Source organism: Drosophila kikkawai, chromosome 2R, assembly GCF_030179895.1.
Source record: "Drosophila kikkawai strain 14028-0561.14 chromosome 2R, DkikHiC1v2, whole genome shotgun sequence".
Lineage (NCBI taxonomy): Eukaryota > Metazoa > Arthropoda > Insecta > Diptera > Drosophilidae > Drosophila > Drosophila kikkawai.
Window position 1 is genome coordinate 18,185,415 of NC_091729.1, and position 13,741 is coordinate 18,199,155.

The 13,741-nt window shown below is 41.7% G+C and overlaps 1 protein-coding gene across 1 annotated transcript; it reads left to right on the forward strand.

Annotated features, from left to right (window-relative positions):
* The first annotated feature begins 4,266 nt into the window (after positions 1-4,266).
* Positions 4,267-4,972, forward strand: Obp56g (Odorant-binding protein 56g). Its single transcript, XM_017177431.3, has 2 exons — positions 4,267-4,416; positions 4,489-4,972. Exons 1-2 carry the CDS (start codon positions 4,360-4,362, stop codon positions 4,837-4,839), a joined length of 408 nt encoding a protein of 135 aa, XP_017032920.1. The 5' UTR covers positions 4,267-4,359; the 3' UTR covers positions 4,840-4,972.
* The last annotated feature ends 8,769 nt before the right edge of the window (positions 4,973-13,741 follow it).

Below are 13,741 nucleotides of genomic sequence, written 5' to 3' on the forward strand. Positions count from 1 at the left end.
AAGCGGGGATACTCTGGAGCAGGGTTAGATTTTGTAAAAAATGATGAAAAAGGAGAACCATTAAATGAAGTTTAGATATCACAGAAGTATACATGAAACTATAGTTAGGAAAATATTTCTATTGAAAGAATTTTATTTAATCTCTATTATTTACCTCTACAAATATTATTCTTTTATATATAAACACAAATATTTATTTTCAAAACCTATAAAAAAGGTAGAAAAACCCCATAAAAATCATACAAAATCCTATCTTCACGTCATGCTTAAACTTTAATAAAATAAATAACATTTTGGATATTAATATTAACAAAAACAATCATAATTCCTATTCCAAGGGATAATCAGGATACTCCTTTCCACTTTCCCCTTTCCGAAAGGGTATCCTGACATTCCCAGTCCGTGGATTCCGCGCGCAAGTTGTCTGCACGAAAGCGAAAGATGAAATCATGCGGTCTGCCGAGTGCCTCCAAAGGTAAGGCAGGGATTTTTGTTTTTTTTTTGGGACGGGGATAGGTGACTAAGGGCCGGGTGACTCGGTGGCTGCCACTGGCCGGATGAGTGGTGCAGCATGTGTGCCACATGGCCACATGGCGCATTGCCGTATCCACGACGACGACTCGACTGTTTGCTTGCCGCTTTGTTTATGTTTATCCTCTTCTTTTTTTGCTATTTATATTACAAAAATATTTCTGAGACTTTGGCGCTCTGGATGGTTTATTATTTTGCGCTTATTTCTAATTTTTTCCGCATCATCTTGGTTTTTATTCACCTTCTGCCGAGATTTATACCCAATACGCCAAGTGTGAGGGCTGGCAAGTTAATGTGGCGCATTATGTAGCCACATAGTTTCAGCTTCCCGCCCGGATTATGCAAAGATATGCGGTCTCTCCGCCAATCTGGCCAATAAACTGCAGAGCAGGCAGCCAGGGCACACATATAAAACAATTTGCCTACAAAAGAGCCATCTCATTTCGGGGGAGGGGGCCGGCAATTTAAAATTGTTTATAAAACAGGGCAGCCCGCCGCCACACACATGACCATAAAACTTGCAGGGAAAGATTGGGCGGGCTGCTCCGCTCCTGGTGGTGGCGGCCACAATAGCTCCCAGAGGTCGGCATTAAATTCTGCTGCTGCTGCTGCTGGCCTATATAAGCCGGGGCCAGGGTTTGGGCCACGGCCCTAACTACACCATGGGGACGGCAATTGATGATAGTCTGAGGCCCAAGATGTGTATGTGTTGTAGCCCAATCCAAAGCCAAAGCCAAAGCCGATGCCGAAGTAGAAGCTGAAGCTGAGCTGAGCTGAGCCGTAAGCCTAAGCGAATGCTCCGGGATATAAAAGGACTTAGTCGCATGTTAACGCAACGCCTACGCAAATCCATGGCCGGAATCAGGATCAGAATCAGGAACAGAAGCAGGAGCGGCAGCAGGAAGAACCACCACCAAACAATGCACTGCATCAGGGTACACTGGCAGAAAATATAGATAAACTCAAGGTGGAAAAAGAGGGATAATAAATCAAGAATATTATATTTAATTCTATACGTTTTTTTTTATATTATTTTGATTTTTCTATTGTTTTTCATTCATCAAATATTTTTCTTTTCACAAATTTCCCTCAGTGCTTGGCCTGGGGTTGCGATGCTGCTCTTGCTCCTGCCCGTCGTGATGCCTCCCCGAAGCCATCCCCCATTTGGCCATTATGAAGTCATAAACGCACATGCAGCCAGGCCAAAAATTGGAAGAGCCCATTGGGGATGGGCCCGGGGCCCGGCTCCATCTTCATCTGGCCTCGACTTTTGGCCGTTTCTCTGTTTTTTTAGCACATGTAAAAATGCTTGTTATCAAGGAGGAAACAAAAACACCACCAGGGGGCAGGGGGGACAAACAAAAAAAAAAAAATTAAACAACAAGATGTGGACAATTTTCGGGCACAGCCTCGGGCTTAAACTGTTATTACCAGTGGAGTGTGGGCCGGAGGAGTCCGTCTGCTGTTTATGAGTTGCAAAGCCGTAGTCAGACAATAGCCGGCAACGGCAACGGCAACACATGAGCGCTAAGCCGGAGGACATATTACGAGGCCTGCTCCAGTTTGCCATTTTAAACAGCCCGAGAAATGGAATCCCTGCCGTCACGAAACTCCTCCTCCTCCTCCGGTGGCCACTCCGGTGGCTTTCAGTGGTCCGGCTTCTTATGCCTGGCTGCATTTTATATTTATCCTGTGCCGGAATTTGTGGCCTCTGTACATTAGAAGTGAACTAAAGTGAAGGTGGAAAAGGTGTCTGCTCAGGTGAAATATGTAATTCCGATTGTGCGTAGGCTAGGCTTTGGGGTAGAGAGAGTTTAGCAGTTTGAGTCATAAATTTATGTTTGCCTTGGAAAGCAGTTTTTAGAGTCTGCAAGAAATGAAAGATTACTTAAAGAGGTAAGATATATATTTTAAAACAACTTTGAATCACCTGTTCTCTTTTGTGTTTCATAAAACTAAATATCCTCTGTGATATTTATATAAAAAAGATGGAAAGAGGTACTAAAACTGTTCAAAAACGAGTGTTCTTTTGTATAGAAATCAATTTTCTATGTATTTTTTATGTTTTTTCATTACTCAAAGCTCTGTGCCATGGCAATCCCGATGTAAGTTGAGCCGCACCCGCCTGCAATAATGCTAATGCCCCGGGGGCGTTAAACTAATTGAATGGCCTTCCACTTGTTGGCGGGCTTTCGATCTCGAATTTCCGATATTACAAAGGGCACGCGTCAATTACACTGAAGTAGATGTAAAATGTATTTTAAATGCTTGGCCAATATTGTCTTACTGCGTTCTCGGCGGGTGTATGTAAGGGGGGCGGCAATCGCGTTAGTCCTGGAACAGGGCGCGTGTTCCTTCCGGGTTGCCGCCAGCACGTGTCCGGAACAGGACCTTCGTTGTCGTGGCCGTGGCTTTAAGGAACTTTAACTACGCCATTGAAGCGAGGCAAAGGAGCAACGACGAACCGAGACCCGAATCCAGCGTTGGCCAACACATTTTTGGCATACTTCACACAATCTACTGATGAAGTCAACTGGAAAACTCGCATAGCTTTGATGTTTCGACAGCAAATGCAATGTGTACACACGGATACACACACCAGGACAGAGTCGGACTCGCAAAGGATGCCGATGCCATTTGTTTGAATGTCCTTTGGCGCATTTCAAAAGCCCGCAAAAACTTCAAAGCCCGAAAATGCGAGCGAAACTCACGGAAATGACCTTTATATACGGCAGAGAAGCTGTGGTCAGCTTCGTGCCCATGCGAAAGGGGGCCACTAAATAGTAATTTACCAAATTAGTTTGTTTTCCTAATTACGAGTACCAGGCGGTGAACTAAAAGTTCACTTTCCTCCCTCTTCCTGCCGCTGGCTATTAAATTTTTTTGCAATTACTCTAAAAGGATTTCAATTAGCGTTTGAAATCGCATTAAACTAAATGAAAATGCGCGCACCGCACAAAATAAATATATATAAAATATTTTATAATAACATTCATGGCTGTTAATAGGAATTACGGAAACATTAGCCGCACTGCCGGCCAACAAAAAAGCGCCATAAAAATAAAGCCAATTACCATAATATCATACAAATGCAATTACAAAATATCCAAATTACGTAATCGGCACTGGGTTAGTTAACCCTTTCTTTCAGCGAAATCACAGATATATACCCGAAGGGTGAGTCGGAAAATTAATCAAGGTATTTTCATCACAAAATTTCAATGGACTAGTGAGCAAATTATTCTGTTCGTTAATACCTTTGCTGCATTCTAAACAAATGCATTCGAAAATGAACTAAAAATTATGCATTATTAGCCAGATAGCGTTAGTAATTATTAAAATAATAAACGAGTTTGGGTCATGCAGACAAATAGCTGCCCTGCTTAAAAATAATTACAGAGATTAACCTTTGAAAAATGGGGAGGTAGAATAAAAGTGTAATTTTTTATGGTTCCTAGTACATTCACCAAAAAGTTGTCTTAAATAAACTAATTAGAAACATAGTAAAATCATGATTTTATAGATTTCTGCGAAAACCTAACTAAATATTCATAGAAATTTTTAAAATTAAAGCAACTTCTCAAGTCTACCAGTTCGTTTACTACCTGTAATATGAGTACAAGCCTGATCCCTAAGGTTAGGAACCTTGACAATGACATTAAATTTCCGAGTCATCCGTCACGCTGACGTCTCTTTTAGTGATAATCAATATGCGAGATATTGTATATACAAAACTAAATTTGACAAATACAAAGCGTCACGCAAAGTTTTACTATAAAAAGCAATGTGGCTTTGGCCAGCGATTAGAGAACTGAAAAGTCTAGCAAAATGAGGGCTACTCTGGCATTGACTCTGCTGCTCAGCTGCCTGACAGGGATTCTGTCGGTAAGTGCAACTCATTCCAACATCTATCATTAACTTCAATATATATATATATATATAATTTTCTTATTTCAGCAACACATGAACATGGATTCAGCGGTGACTAAAGAAGTGGTAGAGGGTTGCCTGAAGGAAAATGGAGTTTCTACCGATGACTTGGCAGACCTGCAGAGCGGCAAGGTGAAGTCTTCAGATGCCAAAGACAACGTCAAGTGCGCCACCCTGTGTATACTGGTGAAGAGCGGCTACATGGACTCCACTGGCAGTTTGCTGACCGAGAAGATCAAGCAGCAATTTGTTAACTCGCCCCTCAGTGCCGCCGTGGAGAAGGATCTGGAAAGGTGCAGCAAGGTCAAGGGTGCCAATGCCTGCGATACTGCCTTCCAGGTGCTGGCATGTTTCCAGATGCAGAACAATCAAGGCTAGGAATACCAATATCCTTCCAAAAGAGCAAAAAAAGTGAGCTGCAAAACCTATTAGATCCTGAATTGTACCAAAAACAGCATTCAATGTAATACATAGTAACAAATACACGTCTTTACAAGTTTTTCAAAACGTACTCGTAGTTTTTTATAATTTTTTTCGCCTTTAAATAATATTTTAATCTTCATTAAACTGCTTAATGACTTAAATTTCTCAAAATCCTTTAGGGCTTTTTGAAATCCCTGAAATATGCTCATATCTCTTAGCGTTTCTGTTAGCTTTTTTGGTGGCTAATTTGGGGAAGATTCTTGCAAGCATCTGCGAAATGCCAGCAATTTAATTATTTCGAACCGCTTTGGCAAAAAGGCAAACAGAGAGCACTCATAAAATCATAGCCATCGGCAACAATTTCAATCGAATTGTCAGGGTCGGAACAGGACACACCCTGTGCCCCCAAAAAAAACCCCACTCCTTTGCTGTTGTTATCGAAGACAAACTAAGTTTTCATATATAAATAGATGATGTCGGCTTCTCAGGGCAGGCTATATATATATATATTGTATTCCGAGGAATTTTTAATTTCTTCATTGTGAAAATATTTATTGAAACCGAAGAGTGCCCCAAGGCACCGAAAAGTTGACGGAGTACCAAGCAAAAAAGGGACACAAGAAAAACAAGAAAGAGGGATATATTTTGGGGGATACAACAGCAGGGATACCCTGTAATGGTAAGAAGAATTCCCCCATTTCTTTTGACAACATTGATTATAAATTTAAATGAAAAGAAATTTAAAATGAAAAGAAATCAAGGGGACTGTTGAATTGTTAGATATACTTAAATATTATAATTATTTGTACCCCTAATTTATGATTTTCTAACATTTAATATACCTTTCCCCTCATTATCTTACGAGGTATCACAGGAACCCGAAAATTGCGCAACGCTTGGAGTTCGATGGTATCGAAAAATCTACTGATTGGAAGCCGAAGCGAAGGAAGAAGGAACCCAAGCCCTGGCCGGAGCCGGAACCGGGAGTGACTTTAACTGAGCTGAGCCGCAGCTTAAAGAAGAGAGTTCGGGACGCGTTCCAGCTCCGGACAGCTCCGGTAATAGCCACTGAAACCTGGGCAAACAAATTGAATGAAATCAACTCGTTAAAAAGTAAATAACTCTTATGAATGGCCGAACGGCACAAAGAGAGAGCGGGCCAAGTTACCCAGGTAAGGTGGGTAGAAAAGGCCAGGATCTCCGCCCTGCCGCCAGTCAATTGAAAATGAAATACAAATAAAAATGCAAACAACGGCCCAACGCATCGGCCACATACAAATGCTTCTTGGCTAAGCAGGACGAGAGAGAGCCGGGTTGAAGGCTCCAGGACATCTCTAGATGGCTGGACTGTCGGGAATGACCGAGGAAATTAGTAGACCCAGGCACAAAAGGGAGCCTGGAAACGCCGGAATGGCAGCCAGGAAATGGCCTGTGAGCCGCCGCAAGCTCAGGAGCCAGCAAGCCACGACATCCAAGAAGGACTTGCAGTTGAGAGAGACCGCCGCCGCCTGTTTTCCTTTCACATTCATCGATGAACTTTCAATAACAGAACTTTAGTTTGTCGATTTTGTTTTCCTTTTTTTTTATGGCGGCCGCCGGGCTTCCTTTACTTTTTATGCACCCTTTTCAAGGATATGACATTGAATTGCATTGGTTGGAAATGATGCAGGGTGGCGAAAGGCAAAAGTTTGCACTCCAAAATGGGTTTTGGCCCAGGCCTGCAAAAGTTGTTGCAAAAAAGTAACTTTTTATGCAAAGGGATAAGAGCTCTTGAAACCGGTTGAGAAACTTATCTGGCTAGCAGGAGGATCTGGAAAATAAGCCCTGATTGTAGGCATCACATAAAAGATTTATAATTGAGTTCTTAGTGAAATGCTGAGATGCTGAGAGTTTAAAGTGATGCATGCGAAAAAATTCAACAGGAAGTGTTAAGTAACTATACAAAAATGAAAGAAATTATAAGAAACTATTCTTAACAGTCTACCAATTTTAGTAATTTAACAAATTTCCTACTTTAACATAAGATAATTATTTTCACAGTGTAGAATATTTACCCTTCAGTGGTCTCCCCCCCTGTAGTCTGTCAGTTTCACACCCAAAGTCACGAGCTTAATTACATTCCTGATGGCTTTGAGCGGGCTCGATCCCCGGGTCTGGATGTTGCCAAGGAAACTCGTATTCTGCTAGCCACCTTGCCGCTGCTGTTGACAATTTCCAGGGCGATGCTTCGCATTCAAAATCGCAGCTCTCTTCCGACCAACCGCAGTTTATTAAAAGCTAAACAGCCAAGTTTGCTGATGCCGCCAAGAGCAGGAAATATGCATAGACCGAGGCAGAGGCAGAGGTGGACTCGATCCCAAAACACGAACTCAGTGCTCTCCTCCAATCCAATCCCAGCCAAGTCAAAACCCATTCAACAACAGTTTCGCATAATTGTAAATTCAAGTGGAAATGAATGAATTTACGCTGAACTCGACAGAAAATACCAGCAAACGAATGTTGCTGTTGCCATCGCATTTTGCTTTTACCTTTTGCTGTTTCTGTTTTTCCCGAGCAGCTAACAGGTAAGCACATAAAGAAACAACATATCTAATCTAAAATATTAAAGAGGGAAGTACATAAATTTTTCCTAATACAAAAAACCAATGAATCAACCAAATTTTCTTGACTTTCTTTCTTCAATTTTCTGACCATAGATCGTTCTTACGACTCCCATTTCTTTGAGTGTAACAGGTAACGGGCGAAGAAGGTAACGGATGCTGATGGCAATGGCGCTGCTAACGGTAACGTTTCCCAATGGCGCGCAAACAATATGGCGTCGCCGTCGAGGTCGAGGATTCAAAATGGAGTTGGGTATCCCAACCTGGAAGTCGGCGGATGAGTCTGTGGAACTGGCACTGGAGGTGCAAATGGTAGCTGGCGCTCTGTTAGCTGTGGCGGAATCACGTTGCCTGCATATTTTCATTCATTCGCTTCAGCGTCAACGTCTGCCGACGACTGCAAAGTTATGGAATGCATAACGGGTTGTATGTACTCCGCCCGCCCGTCCCCAATGTATTTGCACTTTTGTGTATCTGCCGGATCCAACAGAGCCCTGAATGTGCTCACTTCTTGCTGCCCCGCTGGCTTACCCTTCAAGTATTTACGCCTTTATTTATTTAACATTTCAATTGCATATTTTCGCACAAAAGCGCGTGCCAAGCGGGGAAGCGAGCCGCCTCTGTTGCTGCTGCTGATGACGATGGTGATGGCGATCCCCAAGCAATGCAATGTCAATGCCCAACATCCTTCAAAAGGGGTTAATGCGAATGCCTGTGGGGGCTTAGCCCACACACACAAAAAATATCTGAAGGTCCGGCACGTTTTCCAGGGGCGTGACCCATGCAAAATATTGCCCAGAGTCAGTGTCATTGCTCTGGGTTTCAATATTTTTCAGGGAGGGGATTTTTTTAAAAACTCATCAGCAAATGGGAAAGTACATATATTTTAAAGCTGGATAAACAAGTCATTAAAAATACAGATTTTGAAGTATAAAATTGAAGTGCAACAATATTTGTTCTTATTATAAAACTGAAAAAAGGGATTTCTTAAAAATTGTTTATCTAATTTCGGGTATTTTAGGAATTTTCTAGGATCATTTCAATTTTATGAATATTCTTATTTATTAGTAATAATCATAGAAATCAAAGGAAAAGCCAAGAGTTTCCATCAGCAAATTTATAAACTTCTTTTAGATTCCGAAAAACAAATTTTTCATCTTGCTTCACTCACATTTCCTCAACTATAAACCGCTGGATTTCAATATTCATTGAGTAAACTCTCATAAAAAATAGCTTTATGCATTTGATAGATTGATGGGACTTGTCCAACAGGCAAACCTTATATTCTTCTAGTGTTGGCTCAACACTTTCGTTTTTCTTTAAACACCCAAACCCTGTGTTCCATCATCATCATCATCATCATCATCTTCGGCATCATAGCTATTTTCACTGGCGCCCGAAAGTATGCTCGAGTGTTCCCCGCTTTTAGTTTCGATTTTTCTCTTATTTTCTTTTTCGGGGGCTCTTTTGGGGCTGCTTCTGCTGGTGACATCGATTGTTATTGTTGGGCAAACAATGGCAAACATCGCCAAATACATTTGCCTGCGTACGTCACTCGAGATAAGTCGGCGTCGTCGTCGGCGGCGGCTTCTTGGGCTTCTTCGGATGATGCCAAGATTGATGGTTTGCTCCCCAAAATGATACCTGATTGAGTGTGTGCGGCCGAGTGTTGTTTGCCTTGGCATATTCAATATTGTTGGGGACTCTCAGAGCTCGTACCTCTTAAGTGTCATTTTGTGTTCTCGACACGCATTTTATGGCAGACTGGCAAAGTTTTCGGGACACATCCACCCATACCATTCCTTCGAGATGCCGCTGACACTGAGTGAGATAAATGGTGACAAGTTTGTAGGCCAATTTGCGAACTAAACCGTCTAGCAGGCGCCACATATACACCATAACCAATCCATCCAGATAGCTGGAGCTGCTCCTCAATCCATACAGCCAGCCTTCATCGATGGCTCACACAATTAGCTCCGCGGGGCCCGAAATAAAATGCAGTCTGCTGCAATTTTGCCTGCAAGTTGCATTTTCACAGTTCACTGGTTGGGGAGCTGCAGCAAAGCACTGGGGAAAAATGTGGTACTTAATGGGGAAATTCTTTCATAAACATAGATTTGGTGTTGATATCTTTTGAGACCAAAAATGTACATAGTACAGGATATATTATTAATGGGATTGTCTATTTATCCTGTAAAATCAATAAAGCATCGTTATCTCGATATTTCCTGCTTTATGTTAATGCCTATTCAATTTCTCTCAGTGCATCTATAGCCACCTAACGGTTGTTCTCGCTGCCTGGCTTCTTAACTTTGGCTCACAGCGCTTGTCGTAATTTTCGCGCCATCAATTTTGGAATTACTTGTAGCGCTATAGCCCTGCTGAGCGAATTACATGCTTCATTTGGCCTTTGCTGCCGCCGCCGCCGCCGTTGCTGCGCCGATTGAAGATGGCAAACTCTGGATTTCCTCGTTCTCGGTTCCATCCAGGTGGCGGCCGCCTTGCAGCCATGGAATGCAGCTGCGATTTTTGCATAAGTAGCGCAAATGCTATGCATTTCGAGCTAAGAGCGCTCGATGGAACGCCCCGACAATCGCTGGAGCGACGCAATTACGGATAAATGGAAGCTTTTGGATCGGGCTCACTCTCATCCACTTAGCGCTTGTTATGCCAAGGCTATAACAAAGTGTTGATTCCGGTGCTGTAAATGAGATAACTGGCATGGAGTGTGGAAAGGCAACTGACTTATTATATAAGTTGATTAGCCACAGGAAATATTTCAAGATTGTCGGCCAAGTCAATGATACACTTGTCCGGCTTAAGGTGATATAATTGAGTTAAACGCTTTGGCGATTGCAGATCGATGGGGAACGAGGAGATAGAGCTGTGAAAGTTAAAATTAAAGTTAATAGAAGTTAAACTCTCTCTTGGGTTTATTTGCAGACTGAAGATTAAAGAACTGCTCTACGATTATATCTAATATTCTCTTATCCTTATGGTATTTTCCTCTACGAGACCAAAATGAATTTAAGACTTCCTCCGCCAAGATTTCAACTTCAAAAGGGTAAACTGGCTTTTCGATTGCAACTTATAAGATTTCGCTGGCAAAACCCTGGCCTTACCCCTGCGATTAATCCAACCCTTAGGCAGAAAGCAAAAAATAATACCAAGTCACAATTCCACTTTTTCGCCAAGCTATCCCAGCTACCGGTAAGAAAACAGCCAGTCCTGGCCACAATTTATGCCTCGAAAGAAGGGCTCCTTGAAGCGGGACACGCAACCCCAGTCCCTGTCCCTGTCCCTGTCCCTGCCGTGGTATAAAAAGGATAAAACTGAAGCAGCAAACTGCATTCATCTGCTCACAATGCTTGCTACCTACAGAAGGTAGGTAGCGTGCCTCTCGGGATTCCAAATGGCAAAAGGGAACGAGCAGCAGGGATACTTGGCGTGTACTTTGTGCCACGACTACTTTTTACTTTTCTTTAACATTATTTTGCACTTTTCAATTAAAAACAAAAAAAAAGAAGAGTGTGCACCCCACGCAGTCGGGGATCGAGGGATCCCGGGATCCCTGGTTCCTCTACCCGTCAGACACACAAGCCAACAAACTACGGCCATGGCAAAGGGCAAAAGTAACCCCAAAAGCTGTAAAAGCAGAACCTAAGGGTGGCCAAGGGGTTTGTTTTGGGGGATACCAGCGAGAGGGGCAGCTGCCATAATTATAATTTCTTAATGCAAATAAAAACTCGCCGTGCTGATTTTTCGCTTTTTGTAGAGAACCACAATTTAAACATTATGGACTTTTACTTGGACGCTTCGCGTTCTCTCTCCCAGTTGTGGGGAAAATACCCTATGACCAACAGAGGGTCCTTTGGTTTATATTAGAGCCTTTGACTATATGGATTTTATAATTATAAAATAAAATTTTTTTAGGCAATATATAAAATAAAAATGCTTTTTAAGCAAGTAACAAGTAGGAAATTATTTATTTTATGTACCTACGAAATCCTACATTAATTATTAATAGGATATATAGTACTTTATATATATATTTCTTAACAAATTTCCTTATATTCCTGTGAATATTTCAAATAACACCTGAAAATTCCAGCCAAGAGGGTGTCCATCCTTCAACTTATCGCTGGTAAATGTACTTTAATCTCACTGTTGTTTTTCTTTTTCTTGCGCATTTCCCTTGGAAAGAAGTGCAAAAAGGGTTAAAATGGGAATTTGCTGGTGCTGTTCCTGGTTCCTGGACCCTTCCTCTTACCTCTGCTCCTGCTCCCTGTTCTGTTCTGTTCCGTTCCTGCTCCTGTTTCTGTCCTGGCACGCCCCATTCGGACGCCCACCGCTGTTGACCATTGTGGCCATTGCAGTGCCAACAAACATGCATAGTTAATGAGTGAAATAAAAAGCTCGGGTCCCTGCCCCACAAACACACACACATTCTGTTCGCACACCCATCTGCACACACCATTCGTACATATTTAAGGGCCTGGCTTTTCAGCGCCTTGCGCAATGAGCTTACGTGGCGTATAATTAATATTAAATGTTATACTTATAAATTAAATAAAATGGCGCAACTGAAGCTGCTGCCTGGCTGCTCCTTCTTTCAGCCGCACGATTGATGACCTGGCCGTCAAGCAGGCAGCACAAATATATGCTCCACATATAGGACATTATGTACACAGGATATACTACAAAAAAAATAAGAGATTTTATAGATTCTAAAAGAGCTCAAGAAAAGCGAAATGAAATATTTGGCAAACTAATATTTTTAAGCCTAGTAAAAATATATTTTACAAAGGAAAAATGTTTGATATTTTAAGTAAATTATATAGTAAAAATAATAAAATTATGATTTTAAGACTAAAAATATTTTTAATATGACAAATCTTAATTTAAATCTTTAAACCAGAAATGCCTTTCTTAATAAGTAATTCCTTGCATTTTAATTACTAAAGTATATTTAGAACTTAAAACAAATTTTAATAAATACATTTTCCTTAAACTTACATAGTATTTTTCCCAGTGTAGCTAGAATGTTTCTGTGTTTGTGGGTCTTACTATATCCCCGGGTTATAAATGTGTGTTTGCCAAGTTTGACTCGACTTGCTACTTGCGCCACTTCCGCTGTGCGGAAAAATGCTTTTGATTTGATTTTCACCAAATGTCAACTTGACGTCACGTCGTCTACGATGGGGTGGGTAGAGCGGAAAAGCGGGAAAGCGGACGTCGACGTTGTCGCCGCCTTTGTTGTGCCGATTCAACTGCATGATTTATTGTTTTGATGAAATTGCGTGTAAACAATTTAGTGGCTGGTTGGCGCCCCCCAAAAGAAAACTCCACCCTGCGCTTTAAGTTTATGAACTTTTGAAAGACTTGATTTGAGGTTAAATATGGCGATATTTCATGGCCACTAACAATCCGCCAAGTTGCATAGTTTTGACTTCTTTGAGAGTTATGGCTGAGATTCAAGCGAAAATAATGGTAAACTGATGCCATATTAGTGGAGTGATGGATGATAAGCTGTAAAGCTAAGTCAGAGGATTTAAAATCAGAATTTAAATACTAATTTTCTGGATTAATATATAATATTTGCTAAATCTTTAAAAGCTAACTTTTCCCAGCAACTTTCAAGCTTTAAAACGATTTAATTCCCAATATATTATTCCCTTTTAAATAACCGGGTTAAATGGGTATATGGCAACCGCTTTCTATCCGAACTTTTGGCTTTGTAAATGAACCGCAATCGTAGTAAATATGGAGATGCCATTCCAGAGCGGCAGCCACAAAACCCACAAAGATGTCAAGGGAGATGCAGTCAGACCGCACGAGCTCCCATTCTGGATATCCGTATCCCCACATGTATATAGTCATGGGGTTTATGGGAGGACAGTTAAAGCTACCAGTTTACCGCAAAACTGAAAGCAACATCGTATGCAATTGCGAGTACCAATAAATATGCCATAACAATAAGTGAGGGGCCGAGAGCTAATATCCGATTACTCGGCCCCGCAAATGTGGCGTGAAAAGCGTCAAGGCAATCCTACAGCCAGGATACTGCCACTAGAGATACTGCCTCACCCCTGCCCCCCTACCCCCTCCGAAACATGAAACAAACGCATAAGTAAATACTAGAAACGAGTGACTTTCAATATCCTTACAGGCTTATTGCTTACAGCAAATTTCACGCCGGCAGACAGACAAATGCGAGGAGCTGCGAATGCATTTACACATTTGCAAAACACAAACAC

Excerpts from the sequence above, each read along its gene's own strand:
- Obp56g (XM_017177431.3), top strand. The coding sequence starts at position 4,360 with ATGAGGGCTACTCTGGCATTGACTCTGCTGCTCAGCTGCCTGACAGGG. Across the intron at positions 4,417-4,488 it reads GCCTGACAGGGATTCTGTCG|CAACACATGAACATGGATTC; the intron begins GTAAGTGCAACT and ends TTCTTATTTCAG.